Here is a 21,558-nt window from a genome sequence, read left to right as displayed (position 1 = left end):
ACCGCGGATCCACTCTACTAGGAACCCCATCCGGTACATTGTGCCCTCCAGAAAGCTCCAGTCAACTCTATCATAAGCTTTTCCAAAGTCTAGGAGGAGCACAATGAGGTCCTGGTGCCGCATCCTAGAAAGAGAAGATGTTGTCTAGAATGCTCTAATATTGAACAAAACTTGTCTGAGTGTCATGGATCAAGTCAGGGAGGCAAGGCTGAAGTCTCCAGCTGATGGCCTTGGCCAAAATCTTGTAGACGGTCCCAAGGAGGGCGATGGGTCTCCACTGTCGGATCTCCAATCTGTCACCGCCCTCCTTAGGAATAAAGTGAATCAAACCCTCTAAAAGCCTCTTTGGCATGGCACCTGTAGTCATAATCTCATTGAAGGCTGCTCGAAGGCCGTCATCCATGAGATCCCAGTGGCGAAGAAAGAAGGAAACTAGAAGCCCGTTTGCCCCCGGGCATTTGCCCCTAGGGAGTGCTATCAAAGCCTCCGCCAGCTCCTTTGCAATAAAGGGAGTCAATAAGAAGGAGACGGTCCAGAGAGGGGGGGGAACCACCTCTCTCGTGTGCCGCTAGACCTGCTCTCTCATGTCCACCACCTGTGGGGATAATGGGGCACCCGTGAGGAGGGATCTCAAAAAATCCGTGGCAATGGCTCTCACATGGGGGGGGGGCGCGGGGGTCATAAACAATAGCTCCATCCTGGCTACGCAACTTGCGAATACCATCCCTCCTCCTATGAGGGCATGCAATCTCAAAGAAGTCCCCCGTGACTCTATTTCTGGCTTGGGTCCAGAAGGAAGCTCTGGCATGGTATCTATACTCCACCCTCCTCTCCTCGATGGAACTGATCTCTGTACGGATGGCAGCAACCTGACTCTCAATCCATGGGCTATTGGGGGAAATCTCCTAAAGATCCTGGAGAGAAGCAAGACCCCTCCGAATGCTCCTCTCCTGCTCACGAAATCCCTCCAACCAACTATGTGCTGCCTCCTGCAAAAAGTTGCTCATCTCGCCAAGGCCCACATCCAAAGTGTATGTTGCAGAACCTGAGATAAAATCCAGTTCTGCCCATATTTGCTCTATCCTCATGCAGATCTCATGAACCTATATGAGGCTATCTAGAATCCTAGTGCTCACATGCATGTCCTACCTCCAAGGGTCCTCCAAGGATAGAATAACCCGAGCATGATCAGAGAAAGTGGTGCCCACCAAGATGCCAATCATGCCCCCGCGACCGCAAGCCCACTCATCCACATAGAATCTATCAAGTCGAGAGAAGTTGGGGCCGGTGCTCCTCCTATCGGACCGCGAGAAGCACAGGCTCACGGGGCTGCGCCCAGACACTGGCAGATGCCAAGGGTCCTGTTCCTTGAGTGCCATGATCAACTCCTCCCAAGCAGTGTACTCTGCATCTGAGACTGTCACCGTGCCTTCTCCGAGTCTAGCCATGCCTTCTCCGAGTCTATCCTCTGCTGACTCAATCATGTTAAAGTCTCCATCCATGCACAAAAAGTCAACCTAAGGAAGGGCCTTACGGACTGTACTACTACCTACTTTGCGACACATTCGAGGCATAAACATTGAGGAAGCCGACACAGTCCTCTCCAATCCTAATGGTTACCCATTGCGCTCGCCCAGTGACTATGACACCTGAGCCAGCCATTGCCGGCAAGACCTGCTCACTGACATAAATACAAACTCCTCCCTGCTTCCCGAAGGGGCCGAAAGAGGGAGACCAAAAAGTGTGACTCATACCCGGTAAAATCTTCCCATAGTGGACGAGTACGCCCCTCAGAAAGATGGTGCTCCTAGAGAAAGAGCATGTCGATGGGCCCCCAATTGTAGCTCCATGGAGCTCTCCTCTTAAGGACACCTCGCCTCTGGAAGCATTGAGGCCCCCCCAAATGCTGAATGTTCCATAAGGCTATCTGCATATCAAACTTTGTGGGAGGTGGAACTCTCGGAACTACCGTCCACTTAAAGAGTCTTGGGAGTGGGTTTCAACGGGGAGTAATCACAATCGGTCTTGGGGCGAAGGGACGCCGGGTGGGGGCGGATTATGTCCTCCCTATGTCGCCACTCTATCCGAGTGCAAGAGTAGGCATCCTCTGAACTCCATCAATCACAATGAAGGTATCTATAAGAGGGGGGGAGGCGTACTACAACTGAGATATGAAGGAACACAAAGAGCAGCACCTCCAGGCTAGAGGACTCCACCTCCCCATCCTCATCTCTGTGGCCTGAGCCTCCCAGCTCCAACCAAGCCAACGTCACCACAAAACATTTCAGCTCCAAAACGTTTCACCTCGAAACGGGGCAAGAAACTGTTGGAATTAGGGTTGCAGGAATGCACACACAACTTCAAGAAGATGAGGAAGCTTGAGCACAACACAGTAGTGTATTATGAGTGCCTAAAAATGAAAGATAACAAGCCCTAGAAGATAATGGGCGTATATACAATGCACGGGGGAAAAAACCTCCTAGTGAGGGAAAAAGTGCCCCGGCGGTCCTAAGTGTGTTCACACACATCACTACTATAATATGGTAACAAATCCCCCCTGGAGTGATGCGGTGAACAAGAGCTAGCACTCATGTATAGGGAAGTGTCCTAGCTATGTGGACGAATCCACAAAAGGGAGTAAGCCCAAAGCTTTGCGAAAAGCTTCGAACTTCTCACGAGGCAGAGCCTTTGTGAAAAGGTCTGCAAGGTTATCCTGTGTTGGCACATAAGCCAAACTGATCTCTCCTGCAGAGAGTCTCTCCCTGACATAATGGTAGTGCACCTCAATGTGCTTCGTACGAGCATGGAACACTGGGTTCCGCGCAACTGCCAATGCGCTCTGACTGTCAGTGAAGATGGTGGTGGCAGATGGCTGCCCAACACCCAAATCAGCCATAAGGCGTCTGAGCCACACACACTCAACCGTAGCTGTGAAAGCTGCCCTGTACTCAGCTTCACAACTAGAAGTGGCCACAGTAGGCTGCTTCTTGCTCAACCATGATATGCATGAGCTTCCAAGCATGAAGCAAAAACCACTCGTGGACACGCGTGTGTCATAACAACCAGCCCAGTCAGAATCTGAAAAAACATGTAAATCTGGCGGCAATGATCCCCCCTTGGGATAAAACAACCCAAGATGCCGAGTACCACTCAAATAGCGAAAGATACGCTTCACTGCCTGCCAATGCTTAATGCCTGGGCTATGCATAAATCTGCTCACCTGTGAGACTGCAAACTGAATGTCTGGCCTCGTAATGCATACATAAATGAGGCAACCAACAGCTGTCTGATAGAGTGTGACATCAAAGTGATCTCCAGCATCATGAAGACTCAACTTCAAACCTGTCTCCATTGGAGTAGCAATAGGCTTGCAGTCTTCAAGGCCAAATCTCCGCAACAATGTTTCAATATACTTTGTCTGACACAAAGCAATACCTCCATCACACTGCTTAAATTGTATCCCCAAATAATGATGCAAATGCCCCAAATCTGACATCTCAAAAGAGGCATTCAAATCAGCCTTAAAATCAGCAATATGACTCTCCATTTGGTCCTGTGAGCAGCATGTCATCGACATAGAGAGCAATGATTAGATGTACACCATCCACACGTTTAACATACAAAGTGCTTTCTGTTGGACTATTCTGAAACCCATGTGCAGTCAAATATGCATGTATTTTTTCATACCAAGCTCGTGGAGCTTGCTTTAAACCATATAAAGCCTTTTTTAACCTGCACACTTTGTTTTCCTGCCCTCTTTGAACAAAACCACGAGGCTGCGATACATACACCTCCTCATGCAAATCTCCATTTAAGAACGCAGTCTTTATGTCCAGCTGATGTACATTCCAACCATTATGAGCTGCTAATGCACAGATGCTACGAACAGTGGTCATACGACATGTGGGAGCAAAAGTCTCATCAAAATCAATGCCCTTCTCTTGAGCATAACCTTTTGCAACAAGCCTAGCCTTATGGCGATCCACTGTGCCATCAGGCTTACGCTTCAATTTGTATACCCACTTAGTGCCAATGGCCTTCTTGCCAGGGGGCAAGTCACATAAAGACCATGTACTATTCTTCATAATAGCATCGTATTCTGCTTGCATAGCAGCCATCCAATTTTCTGAACTTTGTGCCTCATCAAATGAAACAGGCTCACTTTCATCGCACATACTAGAAACAGCCAATGCATAACAATCTGACGCATAAGAGGCACCATGAGAGCCAGAACGAGTGCGACTAGACAAAGGGGCATCCAACTTGCTGTCACGCAAAGTCTGCACCAGCCACTGACATCTCAAAAGAGGCATTCAAATCAGCCTTAAAATCAGCAATATGACTCTCATTTGGTCCTGTGAGCAGCATGTCATCGACATAGAGAGCAATGATTAGATGTACACCATCCACACGTTTAACATACAAAGTGCTTTCTGTTGGACTATTCTGAAACCCATGTGCAGTCAAATATGCATGTATTTTTTTCATACCAAGCTCGTGGAGCTTGCTTTAAACCATATAAAGCCTTTTTTAACCTGCACACTTTGTTTTCCTGCCCTCTTTGAACAAAACCACGGGCTGCGATACATACACCTCCTCATGCAAATCTCCATTTAAGAACGCAGTCTTTATGTCCAGCTGATGTACATTCCAACCATTATGAGCTGCTAATGCACAGATGCTACGAACAGTGGTCATACGACATGTGGGAGCAAAAGTCTCATCAAAATCAATGCCCTTCTCTTGAGCATAACCTTTTGCAACAAGCCTAGCCTTATGGCGATCCACTGTGCCATCAGGCTTACGCTTCAATTTGTATACCCACTTAATGCCAATGGCCTTCTTGCCAGGGGCAAGTCACATAAAGACCATGTACTATTCTTCATAATAGCATCGTATTCTGCTTGCATAGCAGCCATCCAATTTCTGAACTTTGTGCCTCATCAAATGAAACAGGCTCACTTTCATCGCACATACTAGAAACAGCCAATGCATAACAATCTGACGCATAAGAGGCACCATGAGAGCCAGAACGAGTGCGACTAGACAAAGGGGCATCCAACTTGCTGTCACGCAAAGTCTGCACCAGCCATCTAGGCATGTTCCTAGAGCCCTCAATCTCTTGTCTCTCATCCTCAAGTGCATCATGCACATCTGCATCAGATATAGGCTGATCTGTGCCATCATTTAAAACCTGCATAGGCTGAAAAACTGCCTCATGAGGTATTGCACTTGACTGTGCACCACTGAAAAGAGGCAACAATGTATCATAGACATCACGTGAGCTGATATCTGTCTCCTTAGTACATGAAACCAAGGGCTGAACTGCATCTTCCACAAATACAACATCACGGCTAACCAAAATGCGCTTTGTCTGTGGATGATACAAACGATAGCCTTTGCTCTCAGCACTATATCCAACAAAAATACATTTGACAGCTTTGTCATCCAATTTTCTGCGATGTTGCACAGGCACTAATGCATATGCCAGGCAACCAAAAACACGTAAATGGCCAACAGATGGCTTGCGGCTATGCCAAGCCTCATATGGAGTGACAACCTGTAATGCTTTGGTGGGACACCTGTTTAGTACATAAGTGGCACACATGACAGCCTCAAGCCAAAAACCATGTGGTAGACTTTGACTCTTAACCATACATCTTGCCATTTCCATGAGAGACCTGTTTTTTCTCTCAGCCACACCATTTTGCTGTGGTGTATACGGCACTGTACATTGGTGTTTTATCCCACGCTCAGCCAGAAATGCATTAAATTCTGAAGACATATACTCCCCCCCTCGATCTGAACGGAGGATGCCCATCTTACTTTCTGACACATTTTCAGCCATAACCAAAAACTGTTTGAAGCACAAAAACGCTTCGGACTTTGCCTTCAAAGGATATACCCATGCATGCCTGGTAAAATCATCAATGAAAGTCACGAAGTAAAGGTAGTTTCCAAATGATGGAGTTTGCATGGGACCACAAACATCACTGTGAACAAGCTGCAATCTGCGTTCAGCTCTCACTGATCCATCTTTGGGAAAGGAAGCACGCTGCATTTTACCCAATATGCAGCCCTCACAAACATGCTTGACAGGTGCCTCAAGCTTAGGCAAAGAAGACACATTTCAGATTTCTGCAGGCGCAGCAAACTTGCAAAATTCAGATGACCAAAACGTGCATGCCACAGTTTTGCATTTGAAATAGCCTGCGTATCCATAATAGCACATGCTGAATCCTCTACACATTTGCCATCCATATTGAGCTTATACAGCCCTCGACATAGTGAACCAGATGCTACAATGATGTCACCACAAGAGAGATCATGAACAGTACATCTGTCATCCACAAATTTTACAACCAAACCTGTTTTGGCAAATGCGGAGACTGACAGCAGATTCTTTTTGATCCCTGGCACATACAATGCATCAAAAAGTGTAAAGGTGTTGCAATTTGCAACATTCAGCACAATCTGTCCAACTCCTTTAACGGGATAAGAGGAGTTATTGGCACAAGTGACAGTATTCCCTGTGGGAGCAGACTCAAGGAAAGTGAATAAACTGCGCTGCGAGGTGATATGCTTAGTGGCACCACTGTCAAAGTACCATACATCTGAATCTACTGCAGACATACATGTGTCATGCAAAGATGGGTCATAACTGCACTGCGCATTGAATGCCCATTCTGTATCTTGCACAACATTAGCAGATTCATTGTTAGAAGGAGAGGCATCTGCAACAGCCATACCAGCCTCTTTCTTCTTAGCCTCTTTCGCAGCCAGCTTAGGACAAGCTTTGATGACATGATCATTTCCCTTACAGTACTTGCAAAATGTCTTCTGTTTGTCACCCTTCTTCTCATCTTTGTCTTCCTTCTTTGGTTGCGCAGCATTTGCAGATTTCTGCTTACTAGAAGAAAAGCCAGCTTTACCTTTCCCGCTTCTCTGACTAGCAACGAAAGCTTGATCTGCGACACGCATAATATTCCTGTTTTGCCTTGACTGGTCTTCTTGCAGCAAAACAGAAACTAACTCCTCAAATGATAAGGCATTGGGATTGCCTTTCATCATCAAGCGAAGAGTGGAAGCAAAACCCTGATAAGAATTTGGTAGACCATTCAAAACAGTCTGCACAAGTGAACTGTCTGACAGGATTTCATCTGCAGAAATGAGCTGCTCTTTGAAATCCTTGATCTTTGTCAAAAAGCTATCCATAGAATCACCTTCGTTCATATGCTCACTCTCCAACTGTTTTCGGAGGTAAGCAACACGAGCCTCATTTCTTGCCTGATACAATGTGGCAAGTACATCCCAAGCATCCTTAGAAGTCCTGCAGGAGCGAATATGTGGGATAATGGTACGTTTGACAGACAGCGCAATCAAGGCATGAGCCTGCGCATCTCTACCATCCCAACGAATCTGCTCTGCTGAAAGTGGTGGTTCTCGAACAGCTGCTACTGCACTTGTGCCTGCACCATCATCTACAGTACCTGTTTCTGATGTGTTTGCAGCATTCCCAGCCACAATAGGACGTGCATCAATACCCTGCACAATGTTCCATAACCCCTTTGCTACCAATACATGTCGCATCATATATGCCCACAATGGATAGTTGGTGCCATCCAACTTATCCTCAGCAGCCAACATGCGGAATACATCATTGTTGTCAGCCATGGCCAATGACTGTACTACTAGATGTAAATGCTGTCTGTAAGAGGTAAACCTGTATAAAATCGACCTGTGCTATGTAGCACAGCCCAAAACAGACGAATGGGCACCTGTCCTGCAGATTTTAATCTTGACAGAAAATCTGCACAGTAGGACGATTTTGCCTGCGCAGTACTTGGAATGCAAAAACGGAGGGCGAAATGACTTCAGATCAAAATTCTGAAACGAACAAGCCCTACGGGCTTTCCCACGGCATATACTAACCTGCAGACGCTCGTGAAACCTCGTCGCAATCGGAGGAGATGAAGCGGCAGGTGCCGCTGATGCTGCCCGGGAGGAGGAAGCCTGCTCTGATACCAATTGTTGGAATTAGGGTTGCAGGAATGCACACACAACTTCAAGAAGATGAGGAAGCTTGAGCACAACACAGTAGTGTATTATGAGTGCCTAAAAATGAAAGATAACAAGCCCTAGAAGATAATGGGCGTATATACAATGCACGGGGGAAAAAACCTCCTAGTGAGGGAAAAAGTGCCCCGGCGGTCCTAAGTGTGTTCACACACATCACTACTATAATATGGTAACAGAAACACCGAATGTTTCACCCCTTGACAAGTGCTTATATTGAAATGTTGGACCGAAATGGCTATATACACACACGCACACACATTTATATAGCGTAAGAGAGAGAGAGAGAGAGAGAGAGAGATACTTGAAACTGAGAACACGAAACGGCATTTCATGAATGGTGTTTCAACGTTTCAAGGCTGCCGAAATGCGTTTCATGGTGACCATGATCCGGGCCAGGGGCCAAAGATGGGTGAGCACGTCGGTGATGCACAGATCATGAAGATGGTGCGAGAGCTCTACTGCCTACCCCTGGATGGTGGCAGCCACCAACTCGGAATCCCACTCCATCCCCGGGGCTGCACTCAAGGGAAAGGAGAAGATCATCCTACCACACTTGGCATGGATGGCTAGAATGATGAAACACCACACAAATCTGAATGGGAGCCATTGTCTCCTCAAAACTATCAGTTCCTTCGATCGGAAGAAACTGTGATCCACTAGTAGCCCCAAGATCTTTTTTTTTTTTTTTGGGGGGGGGGGGGGGGGGGGGGGACTGGGGACTCTCGCGGACGAGCCCTCATTGGGGAGGCGGCGATGGTCATCTCTACTGGCTCCGAGAATCAATGAACCAACCGGCGGACGGAGCTCGCCGGCAGCTGCCTTCGCTTCGGATCAAGCGCTGCCAGAGGGCGGTGGAAATGCTCAGGAGAAGCGGAGGAAGGAGGGATTGCGGGCTCAGAAGAATAGGACGGGACAGGGGGACTGCTGCGGGAAGAGTTGGAGGTGAGGATGGAGGATGGGAAGGGGGGGTGGGGAGAGGAGGGAGGAGGGAGGAGGGAGAGGAGGGGTATGGGGTTGGGGAGGGGGAGGGGGAGGGGGAGGGGGAGGGGGAGGCGGGGAAGAGGGAGATGGAAGCGACTGGGAGTGATCCACCGGAGAGGGAGGGTGCGGGGAGGGGCTCGCCAGGGGCTCAATGGGGCCAGCTGGCCTCACTAGAGTCTGAGAACCTAAGGAGTCTCGGTGGGGTAACAGCCGCCAGACTGGAGGGGCCAGCGGTGGGACCCTCGCAGTGACTAGGGGGCCCATCGCCGACGGGTGGGTGCTGCAATAAATGCTCAAAACCGTTCTTTGATAGAACCGAATCCTCTTGTACTCTGCCAGCCTGGCGCGCACGGCAACGCCGCTCAGCTCTCGAAGTCGGCTGGCAACCCTAGCATGGGCCAACAGTCTGCCACTCTCCGGCAAACAACAGGAGACATCCACTGTCGAGTCCTGGTGCTCGGTTGCCTAAGAGCCTGCCTCTCTCCCTATTGGGGGGGTGTCCATCACTCTCCCAATGGCTCCACCAATCACTGAGAAAAGAGGAAGGTATTCCTTCTTGAGGCCTAGGAAGCAGACTGTCACGAGAAAGCCTGCAACACCAGCTAGTGGATCGGATGCGGGGTCGAAGCCGTGCTGCCACCTCGCAATGAAGTCCTAGGCCGTACACAATACGATGGGGCTCAGCTACATGACTCTATCTAACGCCGTTGGCAAGTCAAACTCAACCTGGTAGTCATCGCACTCGAAAGGATGAATGTCTATGATCTTTGTAGGCACTCCAAGGTGGCTAGCCTGTAGAAGATCTCTGAGTTGTCCATGCGGCGGGTGGCTACCAACAATCTTGCACACCAGAGTGGAGGCCTCTAGAGATGCAACTGTCGTATAGCGAGGAGATGGAGGTCCGCTTCTGAGAAGGATAGGCAAGGGACGGCGGCCTCAGTTGGGGATGCGGAGTGGCTGCCATGGAGTCCTCCTCTGAGGGGTGAAGACCAGAAAGGGGACGAGGCTTGCCAAATGAAAATTACCCAAGAACAAGAGGAACTGCCTGAAGAAACGGAGGGAATGGAGAGACGCAGCCGAAGGGAAAACAAAGGGGGGGATTGGAGAAGCTATGGGGGAGGAAAGTTAAGGGAGGGGGGAGGGCGGGGGGAGGAGGCGTAGGCGTAGGGAGGGGAACACGCGGGGGCAGCTAAAGAGAGAAAAAAAGGGGGAAGGGAAGAGGACAGCGAAAGAGAGGGAGGAGACGCAGGAAAAGGGAGAAGGGAAAGGGAAGGGGGGGGGGGGCGCAGGCGGAGGAGAAAAGGGGGGCGCAGAAGATGAGAGGGGGAGGTTCGAATGCGGGAGGGGGAGTGCGTAGGCGGAAAGGGCAAGGGGAAAGCGCAGGTCAAAGGGGATGGAGGAGTGCACAGGCGGAAGGGGCAGGGGGGAGCGCAGGGGCGGGTAGAGGGTGAGAAAAGGTTGCAGCAAGGGGTGTGTGCAGGCGGAAGGGGCAGGAGGAGGTCGAAGGGAGGGAGGCACATGTGGTAGGGGTGGGAAGAGGCGCCAGCGAAGGGGCGCACGCAGCACCAAGAGTTCGGAGGGGGCCCGGGGGGGAGGGGGGCCCGGGGGGGGGATGCTTGCAGCTCGATGCTCGACTCTACAATAATACAAAGATATCGCACTCATGACGAACTTGACAGACAAGAGGAGTACTTTTCCATTGTTATTTGTTTTGTGTTTAGCAAATATGCATTTTGAGTAAGTGTTTACCCTTGTATGTGTATACAAGGAGAAGGGTGAATTGTTTGCCTTGAGTTGTTTCAGGGAAACATTTTCAATGGTTGAAAAGCACATATGTATCTATGGTATACATGATATCATCTAGATTTATGGCTCCCTTTGCTAGGATGTATTGGATTCATGGAGCACATGACAAATCATGGATTAAGGATTTTTCTATGGATTTTTGTTGGCGATCGAAATGCCTGTAAAACTATTGGTGGCTGAAATGCCTATAAACAATGCGTAGCAAAAATGGTTATGGAGCACCAGGACATCTAAGCTTGTGAGTGATTCTTATCTCATGTTACACACTTGAGCCCACCTCTCCTCCAAGGGGTGTGATCAAAGTACCAACACGGGGTACAAGTGGTAGAGTGGACATAACATGTGGTTGGTAGGGGATTTATGTCTACACCGAGGGTCATGTGGGATGACCTTGGTTGGCACGGGACTTATGTCTATGCCAAGGGTCATGTGGACTTGACACCTTGTTGACACAGGAATTAGTGCCAAAGCCAAGTGTCAGTAGACTGGAATCTAGTATACCGGGGACTTGATATCTGCGCTCAGATCCAATGGACATTCTACATCCGCGTGCACGGTCAATCAATCTTTATATACCTAGATGAATCCAGGAACATGCCCAAATTCACCTTTTAGAAACGTGCATGTTATATACTCATGGTAGTCAACCCACAAGACTATATAACTATCAACTCCATTATGCATAGTATGGACTAGATACTACGACATCCCCACTAACGTCATCAGTGCCCAATAGTGGGTGTAGAACTCTGTATCGAGATATGCTCTCTCACACACACACACAAAACAGCCAGGTGTTCGCATGTGTAAGTATGGAAGCCAGAGGAAAGTAGCAGGTGTTTGACATGACACTCAGGATCACAAAGAGGGCAAGTGATGTAGCTTACCAGTTGTTGTAAAGAACGTCTCAATGAAGGTGGCGGGATTGTACTAGCAAAGGAGATTCCTAACCTCAAGGACATGACTAGGAATATACCAACAAAACCTAAATTGGTTCTGGATCTAGATGGTCTCAGAATACCATCTAGCATAAGTACTCGATCAAATGGAAGGGACAGTCTGAGGTCGAGGATATGTGGGAGTAATCCCTAGTTAACCTAACATGAAGTTAGACCTCATAACCCTGCTAGGGACTAGGGGTATAACACACTTCCTCCCTTAAGAACCATTGATGTCCTCAGCAATGAATCTGGGGAAGGGACTCTTATCCTATGGGGAGGTTAGTGGTATTTATGAGGCATGGACTAAATATAGTTCCTTGTTTTCCTATATAAGTGACTTTTGGAGTTCGTTTAAGGTAGAGTTCCTCAAACTTGGCTCGAGGCCATGAGACTACTCCATGCGTACACTGGAGGGGTGTGTCCTGGTGGTATAGGACACCAAGGCTTTGCACGTGGAGCCATGACTGGATGCAACTAACCTCCATGCTAGAGGGTGAGCCTGAATGGCTCGCAGTGAGCTAGATGCTTGTCTAAATGTCTCCATGAATTGCCTAATCGCAGGTTTCTGCTAGACTAGGGACTTACAGTAGGCTCCTAGCTACTCCATGCATACACTGGAGGGGTGTGTCCTAGTGGTATAGGACGCCAAGGCTTTGCACGTGGAGCCATGTCTAGATGCAACTAACCTCCATGCTAGAGGGTGAGCCTGAATGGCTCACAGTGAGCTAGATGCTTGTCTAAATGTCTCCATGAATTGCCTAATCGCAGGTGTCTGCTAGACTAGGGACTTACAGTAGGCTCCTAGCTAAGTTTCCAAGGCCTTGTAGGCACTGTGTTTTGCTGCTTTTCTCATAACTATCCAATGGCAATAGTGTTTATCGATATCGAGTGGTGCATTGAAGCACCTCTAAATTAAGAGTAGTCTCTAAGGAGTAACTTGCATGGAGTGACAATGACCAGTATGAGCTTGACAAGTTGGGGTTGATATATCGTCTGCGGAGCAGTTTGCACCAGTACTTCTAAGCATAAGGTAACTTCTCCATTAGAGTTCTAGGAGATAAGATCTAGCCTTCAAAGCCTTGGTGACTAACCAAGTACTGCTTGCCTCAGCTTCATTCATTGCCTCATGTTGGTGCTTCTCTCATAGATGCATTGGCCAGCTGCAGAGATTGGTCTGCAACTTTCTCTCGTCAGGTTTGGATGGTACACTTGACACTCGAGCCAGATTTGCCTGGGAGACTATCATACGCTTGATACAAGAATGGGAGCTGAATATTGTAAATCTGGATATACAGTACAGAGCATTACTTTGCAAGTTAGCGGTCAGAGGCTTCCTTCCAAAGGCAATAAGCTTAAGCCTTGAAGGAATTTCTTTATGTTTCACATCTGCGGTTGTACACCTCGTGGTAGTGTACAAGGCACCTTCCTCTCCACTTATATCAAAGTCTGGAGGAGTAACCTAAGAGAGGAGTAACACGAGACCTTTTTTGAGATAGGCTTCTTAGATCCGAGGATGAGGGTGATAGACAGCCCATTATGTGGAATGACCTCATTAGAGATGAGGTTCAGGCGCCCTTTGGGTGCATCTGGATATTTGCAGTGGTCATGCTGGGAGAGATGTGATCCACAGTTATTGCTTGGAAGACTTTTAAAAGTCTTCCTATGCATCAGAGACTTGCATCCACCCAGCACCTCACAGGGAGTCTTAGATGGATCGATCAAATTGATACAGCTATATCTCATGAGTGGATTATTGGCACATTTTACGATTAGCGCCATCCTAGGTGGTTGGGTGTTTTCTCCAAGAAAGATATTAGCCTTGGTGGATCCAAAGGAGGAAGATTGTGTTTTTATTCTATCCAGCCAGGATGGAGATTGATGAAATGTGACACGCTAGAGATCTTGGCACTGCCCTTCATCCAATGAGAGTAGTTAGTCACTCAGGGAAGCACTCGCATGTTGACCCTCCACCTGATATTGTGACCTGTCAGATATCTTCATTGAGATTCTGGTGAGTGGGAGTGGATTGATGCAGCCAATCATTGAGATTGATGCACGGCATTATGGCTACACTGTCCATAATGCCGTGCTCCTTTTACTTGAATAGATTCCAATGGTTCCTACACTCATGCTGCACTAGGAGAGTTATGGCATCACCCCATTGATTTAAAAGAGATGTTGGCACAAACTTTGGCACTCATACAAGAGCCAAATCTCCCACTTCTTTTGGTTATTCTTACATGGTGGCCTCCCCATAACAGCAGAGGGCTATTTTTGGAGCAGACCCCTCCTATCCCAAATTCCCAGTAGCTTCTAAGACAGTACAACATTGCATATGGGGGTGTAGAGCAGCTCAAAGGATTTGGGGCTCTATAGATCAGCTTATAAGCAGATTGAGAAGAGATACCATTTATGTTACTTGGGATGATATTGCTTGGCTCACTCATTATGGTCCACAAATATTTTTTGAGGTAAGGGATTGGGACACCACCATAATGATATGAAGAGATGTGGCCCAATGTCACATGCTACTGGATATCCTTGTACACAATAAAGACCACCTCTGCAGAGGATTGATACTACTTGGGAGATCATTGCTAGTATCACAGCTTGGCAGATTTGGAGGGCCATATGCACAGAGGCTATTGACGGCATCGGCATTCAGAAATACAACACTCAGTGCATTTTTGTACTATATGGGGAGACATTATTCACTCTTATGGCCACATGAGCTAGTATATAGGGACTATCCAGATCTGTACAAGCAAAGCACACTATTTTCATGAGGGAGCGGGATCAATGGATCTTTTTCTCATTGACCCCCACACGACTCACTTGGCACCTTTGTGCCCCAGATTGGTTGAGACTACCCTCCATTCTGGGATGAGGATTTTTTGTTCCGGCTTCCAACCATGATTTTTTCTATTCATACTTAATGGAAGCCTCCTTTCAAAAAAACAACTAAAAGCCTTTCAGTTTTTTGAAAAATCTTGTTGAAACTTAATTGTGAGAATATAGATTCAGATGGTTAACATTGACACTAGACAGAGAACACTACTTAGCTCAGGGGCTCCTTTTAACTCGTAAGGTACTTAAGTGGAGGATCCCTTTGCCAACAGCACAGAAGCCTTAGACAATGCATCCTTGAGAGTAGACTATTCGCCCCTTTTGAAGTGTGTCTCATTCAGCCATTATAGTTTTGTAGTTCAGTCTTCTGTTTGTAAAAGTGTAGTTCAATCTTCTGTTTGTAAAAATGTTGGCATAGAGGGCAGGAAAAATGACATTTTTAAATCTATCGACGATTAGTCAGAGCTATGCTCAAGCCCGTAGGACACATTCAAGAGTCTAAGAAGTGAATTTATTGTAAGGTCAGCCCATAAGCTCTACATGTATAATAACTAAGCTGCTATTCAGACTAAATTATTCAGATAGAATTGCAGAAATAAACCACCTGTGTATGTTTTATGATCCTCCCCATCATAGAACAGCTTCAAAGTTGGATACGATCGAATTCCTACTTTGCTACAAGTCGTCTTACTCATGGTACAATCCACTTGGCCCATTTCAACGCCATCTTCCATATCTACAGCTTTCCCTAGCTCTTCCCATACCAAGTCTGCACGGGCACTGTAGAAAATTTTCATTTTGCAGAATTTATTAAAATCTGGGTACAAAAATTCTGCTTCAAGAAAAAGGCTTTCAAGGGTTACATCATTAGGACAGCAAAATTAAAAGCTACACAAAGCTGAGGGTTGCATCAACATTTTTGAGCCAAACTTCAGCATTTGAACATTCCAATAAAACTAGTGAAGCCACAGGGGGGGCATTGGGCTGAAGTAGAACTTCCAATCAACTCTCTCTCCAAAAACGCGTGGCCTGTAAGGATGCTTAGAAAGAGCGCACTACAAGGAATCACATCTATACAAAGATCTACTTCATGTTAGAAAGTAAAATATCAACAAAATCTTCAGGATAAACATCTTTAAAATCACCGATCATATCTCCTCTCATTCTCACATCCACTCAAAAGATCAACTCCTAGAACAAGTGTTTTCAAGCAATTCTGATTTGTATTGAATGTGAATTGATGTAGAAGAATGTAGAATAACGAGAAATTATGTGGAACAATGTAGAAATATGAGAGTTTGTTAGAAACTGTATTTATGAAACCTATTTTTTAAATGATTGTTTTATGTCAAGAATGCTGGGGAAGCATTTTGACCATCTTGTGAATGAGATCATGGAGACCTAAGTGATAAAGTTGCACAACAGCTGACGGAGAGTCAATGGAGGACGTCTCGCGTAGCAAGGTCTCGGTCGAGGTCTTGACTAGTCTCGGTTCAATTTAAATGATGAGCTTCCGGTACCGTGGATGAGGGACCAAGGAAGGGGCCTATGAGTGAAGCACTAGGTGACCTGCCCCCTTTCACGAATTTATTCAAGAACAATCCACGGGCTCGCAATCCAAGATCAATACAACAATGAATACAAAAGCAAACAAATATGCCGATGTAGAAACCCTAGTTGATGTCGATGTCGAGGCACGAGACCTCTGATGCCGAGCACACCACGAGGATGACCTGCAAGAATCTCTCACCGGGCAAGTACCAGATCCAATATCCAAATCCAAGTCCAAGTCCAAAAACTCCAAGCTCGTACACAAGGTACACGAGATGTGTGTAGAAGATGAAGTATACGTTGAGCAGCGTAGGCAAGTGGAGAGAGGCGGTGGTAGAGACTGGCACATGCGGCTATCACAGGTGGTGCAGGCGGCTCTGCGTAGGCAGCAGCTCTAGATGGCAGGCAGGCAGCAGTGGCTGTGGGGACTGTGGAGAGAATACCCACACTTGGGGGATAAAGATGATGATAACGACGAGCTCTAATCTTCCACGATGATGGTTACTCCTTGATGATGGTGAAGAACTTCACACACCCTTCAACAACAATGATAATCTTGGAGAGTTTCAAACCTTTTTATACTTGAGGGGAGTCTTGCTTTTTGCCAAACGCTTATCCATGCTTTTGCTTTTGCCTTTTTCTATTTGCTTTTCCCTTTTTCAGTTAATACAACAAAATATTACTCAAATAATGGCCGCAACTATGGAGGTCCACTTGTTCATATTTTTCCACCTCAATTTACCACCAAGAGGGGCACATAAACAGCAAGAAGATTCACCCTTTAGCGGCTCGGGCTGACGCGAGTGCAGAGCCGGCCCTCCGGTCCACCCACATCTGGGCTCAATTGGAGAGTTTGTGAGCACGATGATTGTGACTATTCCCCGCCAAAATAAGCTCTGAAATCTTCGCGAGGTGAGGAGAGGCCTTCAAGAGCCTGAAACATCTTTCCATAGCCATGTTGATCGTCTCTTGGAACGTCTGTGGTCTCGAAGGTGCCTTTAACATTCGGCATATGCGGATTGTTTAAGCGGAACTGCAACAAGCCCTCGTAGAGAGGAACTAGGAAGAGCATCACATATCACCAAATGTGGCATAAGCTCCCTAAAACTTGCATACAAGCTTTGGGAATGGGGGAATATCCAAAACAAGTTGTGACGGGCAACCAGATTGGGGATGTTGTCCACGTGGAAACACACCCCGAGGGCCCCTGTGGACATTTGGGCCATTGGGCGTATGAACAACGGCTTATGAACATGTGTATTTGTTGGGCATTCACACTTTTATCATGTGGGTGGTCTGTTTCTTAAAGCGGCTAGACATTTTGTTATTTGGGCACCCTGTATTTTGAAGATGTTCACATTCGTTTGATGGACAGGACAATTTGTAAAGTGGGCACCCTGATAATGGATTTCACATTCATTTTTTGTATATGGTGGACATTATGATTTTGGCCAAGGAAAAAGTTGTGGGCTTCTACAGCATAGATGTCAACTTGCATTTTAGCGTGGATAAGCTTGCTGTACATACCAATTTTTCCTAAGGTTTTTGCTACATCACCACTATCTGGATGGATGTGCACTGCTTTTTTTGCTCCTGTACACTTTCCATACAGGCCTCCATACCATTCCACACAACCACGTCTCTTTTCCCCGTAAGTCCTGGTGACCTTACTATTGTACCTGCTTGTTCCTGCTTCTGTACAGTACCTGATCGTGCCTACTCGTTATACAGGTTGTACCACCTACTCTACTTGTGTGTACCGGCCATATTGTACTTGTTGATGTTGTACCAACTGTCACTTGTCCCGATTGTACCATAGCAGCCATGGTGGTTGCCTGTGCACATGGAAGATTGGTCGTGTATCTCTGGAGGCCCAGATGTACTGCCTTTATACAGGCTGAGATTATGTGTAATTTTTATATCATGGTTATTATTTGGCATTTTTCACAGTGGATTATTTGCAAAGGTTGGCAGATGTGCATTATGAGGATGAATCGGTTATTACCTACACTCGATAGTTGGCCAAGATTTATGGAATCATTTGTACATGGTATTGTATCTCGATAATCTGGCTTGCCCGCATATGGGAAGCCCCCAAAGCTTGTAAAGTTAAAATACTCCTTGGTAACAAAGGGTGCCCCATTTCAGGCCCCGTCTGGTGTTGCCCCTGTGCATATATTTGGTACAGAAAAATAAAGTTTTACAACAAACAAAACGAGAATTTCAAGTTCAATTACCCAACAAGCCTGCACAACTTGCCAGCAAGAAACATGCAGGCCCAAGTCCACCCTGTCAAGTAACGAATAATGTTGCCACTAAAAAGTAATTTGGGAAAAACGTTTGTCTAGAATAAGCTTTGAATGGGAGTGTTAAGGATCAATGTTCATCAAGTCAAAAACCCCAGTCAAATGTCCATTAAGCCTGAGTCAGAGGAGGGTCTCAATCCTACGTTGGTTTGACAGCTGCACCCTCATGTTAAACGAGCCAATGGATGAAGTACATGCACTTGCTAGGATCTAGGCTACTGCAACAATATAGCAGTACTAAGAGCGACACATACACATTCCAGTTAAGCCAATTACAATACATTATTATAGGGTGACTACATTAAATTGATTACCTACAATGAAGGTGCCTGCGAGGCTGACTGCAATAGAGGGGGAGTGCTTGGTAGAAATCCAAGACTAGACAGAGATTGTTTGCTGGAGTGCTCACAACAATCTCTAATGACCCGCTTAGACAATCAAAAACACCTAAGCAATAATTCTCATCCCTAACAATTTTATGCATTCCTCTCTAGCAATCCAGTTATGACATTATATTGCTTTAAGCATCAAGCTCTAGGGTGTGATTTGGAATTGATGAACACCAGCATCCAACCCTGCAGAACCAACTATAGCATCTTGTTCCACCACATAGGTTTGTCCCAACCAAGCCAGTATTCATGCTTTGAAAGTTTAACCCTAAGAAAGCAATGCTTCACCCTTAGAATTTGTGCCCAAGTTTATAAAGCCCCCTTTCACATTAACAAAATTCAACCGAAGTACTGTCTGTAATGGTGTCCTATTAACAAAATTCACTTACCAATGCTTACACCAAGGCACACAAAACTTGACAAACCAAAGTGTATCCTTCTCCTTTACCTGCATAAGGTTTTTAAAAAACAAGATGTGTGAGTGCACGACTTCAAAATTCACATCTCTACAAAGGAATCAAAACAACACAAAGCTCGGCAATGATTCAAACGAGTGTTGGACAATTATTGCAAAAATACAAAAGTCTGCCTCTAAGTCTTCAGGAATAGTTGATATCTAAAAGGAACCCTCACTAGTGTCAATGACGGAGGAAAGGATAATTGTCATGGTCAAGGTTCAAGAAGCAAGGGATAAGATGAAATTTTGTTGTTTTTAGAAATGGTCAGCTCCACATTGCAGGGATGAGAGAAAAACCGGACAAAGATGAGAAAGAAACTCGACACATGTAGCCTTGATGCATCCACCTCTGAGTTATCTGCACTCGGGTCTGTGGAAGGCAGATAGATTCCACTAGGCTGTTTGGAATTGCACTTGCACAATGTTGTCATATCCAAGTAACTTTAATGAGACCTACATGGGAAGAGATATTGTCCTTTACACTTAAGACACACTAGAGGTGAGCGCAGGTACTACTAGTGGTGACAAGATATTGTTGGGCGTCATCATTAATCTGCAAATCCTATTCTAACATTTTTTTTCATGCGTAGATCCTTCTGTAGTCGCAAGGTTTAGTACCCTCCCGGAGGTGGCTTGGTCTCACTCAAAGCATTACAACTTGTGATCGCAAAGTGGCCATAGTACTAACATCATGGGCCTGCAGGGAATTTCAACTCACAACATCCCCTCCCCGTATCACAAGCCCTCACCGTTGGGCTATGCACCCATGGGGGTAAAATACCATTCAAACGTACAAGTTTACCAAACTTATTAAATATCATCCATCCTAGAGGTTTTTGCGCGTTCCTAGGCCTGTGGGCATTCGCATGCACAACATAGAACAAATAGATCCCAGCAAGCAAGAACTGAGCTTTATTAGCTTGAGGTTACAGAGTACAAGAGCTAGCAAATAGGGCAAGTAATGATATGATAGAATGAATAAAGGGAGCGCCTCTTATATACTTGTGCATGAAGCAGTTAGCTGTAGGAAAACAGGCCGACAGCTCCACGACAGCATAAATAGAAGGATGCAATATTTTAACATTTGGTTGTGTTGCTTATGTGCATGTCCTAGATCAAAAGAGGACCACACTCGCACCGAAGTCAAAGAGGATGATCTTCACACGCTACAATCTAAGATCCAAAGGGTACCACTTTTGGGATCCGGAGGTTGACAACATCATCATTTCCCATGATGCTCGGTTTAATGAGAGCTTGTTTGGCATCGACTCCTCTCCACCTGATGCATCTCTAGATTTTCTGGATGATCCGTTCTCGGCATATGTTAGTGATCTCATACCTCTTCCTCGTCCAGCTCCTCCTCCTCCTGCTGCTGCAACCCCGGTGCCAACTACTTTACAGCCACCAATTCCTGTTACACCAGCTTCTACAGCTCCCAATCCCTCTACGAGTCCGCTTTGACTCCAAGTGGCTCACCTTGCCAAGTAACCACATCCCCCTCTCAAGGTGAACACCTGTACACCAGCAAAACTATGCTGAACTAGCACAAACTCATAGACCCCCTCTGCTATCGAGAAAGGACTAACTGTCTTCCCCACACACCTCGAGGATGTGAATCCAAGTGTGCACCCATGAGTCTGAAAACTCTGACAAAGCAAAGATTGGCCGAGCAAGGGCTCAAGGCCATGTGGGAAGGCACCATTCCTGAAAAGAACACCTGCCTCCAGAAACGCAGATGAGATGATGCAAAAAAATGCTGCTGTAAACAGCCAGCAGCACGTGTACCAAGAAGAAAGGGAAGAGGAAAACACAGCACCTTCAGCACCTCCTCTGGCTGCCCCAGATCTGCAGAAAACGCAGCACATGTATCTTCCATACTCGCTGCCCCATATCTGCAGAAAAACGCAGCACATGTATCTCCCCTACCTGCTGCCCCATATCTGCAGAAAACGCAGCACATGTATCTTCCATACTCGCTGCCCCATATCTGCAGAAAAATGCAGCCATAGGGGGCTGGCCTCCACCTCTTCACAAGGTCCCAACACTTAGCTTTAGGGGCTGCCGACAGCACCTTCTCCAGAGAAAAACGCAGCCATGCTGCCCAGCACCTCCTTCAGGAAAGAAACGCAGCCATGCTGCCCAACACCTCCTCCTCTGGAAGAAAACACAGCCATGCTGCCCAACACCCCCTCTGGAGAAAA

The 21,558-nt window shown here is 46.6% G+C and overlaps 1 protein-coding gene across 1 annotated transcript in view; it reads right to left on the bottom strand.

The window, feature by feature from the left end:
- Positions 1–21,558, bottom strand: part of PDIL5-1 (PDI-like 5-1) — a 63,052-nt gene that overhangs the window by 34,193 nt on the left and 7,301 nt on the right. Inside the window, exons 2-3 of the mRNA XM_086794084.1 lie at positions 19,290–19,348; positions 15,259–15,434 (exon numbers count right to left, since the gene is read on the bottom strand). Of these exons, the coding sequence (XP_086650210.1) occupies positions 15,259–15,434; positions 19,290–19,348 (235 nt within the window). The remainder of the gene's footprint in view (positions 1–15,258; positions 15,435–19,289; positions 19,349–21,558) is intronic.

The sequence above is a fragment of the Cibotium barometz genome, chromosome 60 (assembly GCF_041138505.1).
Source record: "Cibotium barometz isolate CiBa-2024 chromosome 60, ASM4113850v1, whole genome shotgun sequence".
Lineage (NCBI taxonomy): Eukaryota > Viridiplantae > Streptophyta > Polypodiopsida > Cyatheales > Cibotiaceae > Cibotium > Cibotium barometz.
The sequence above is the reverse complement of the archived record's forward strand: the minus strand, read 5'-3'. Positions and strand labels throughout refer to the sequence as shown.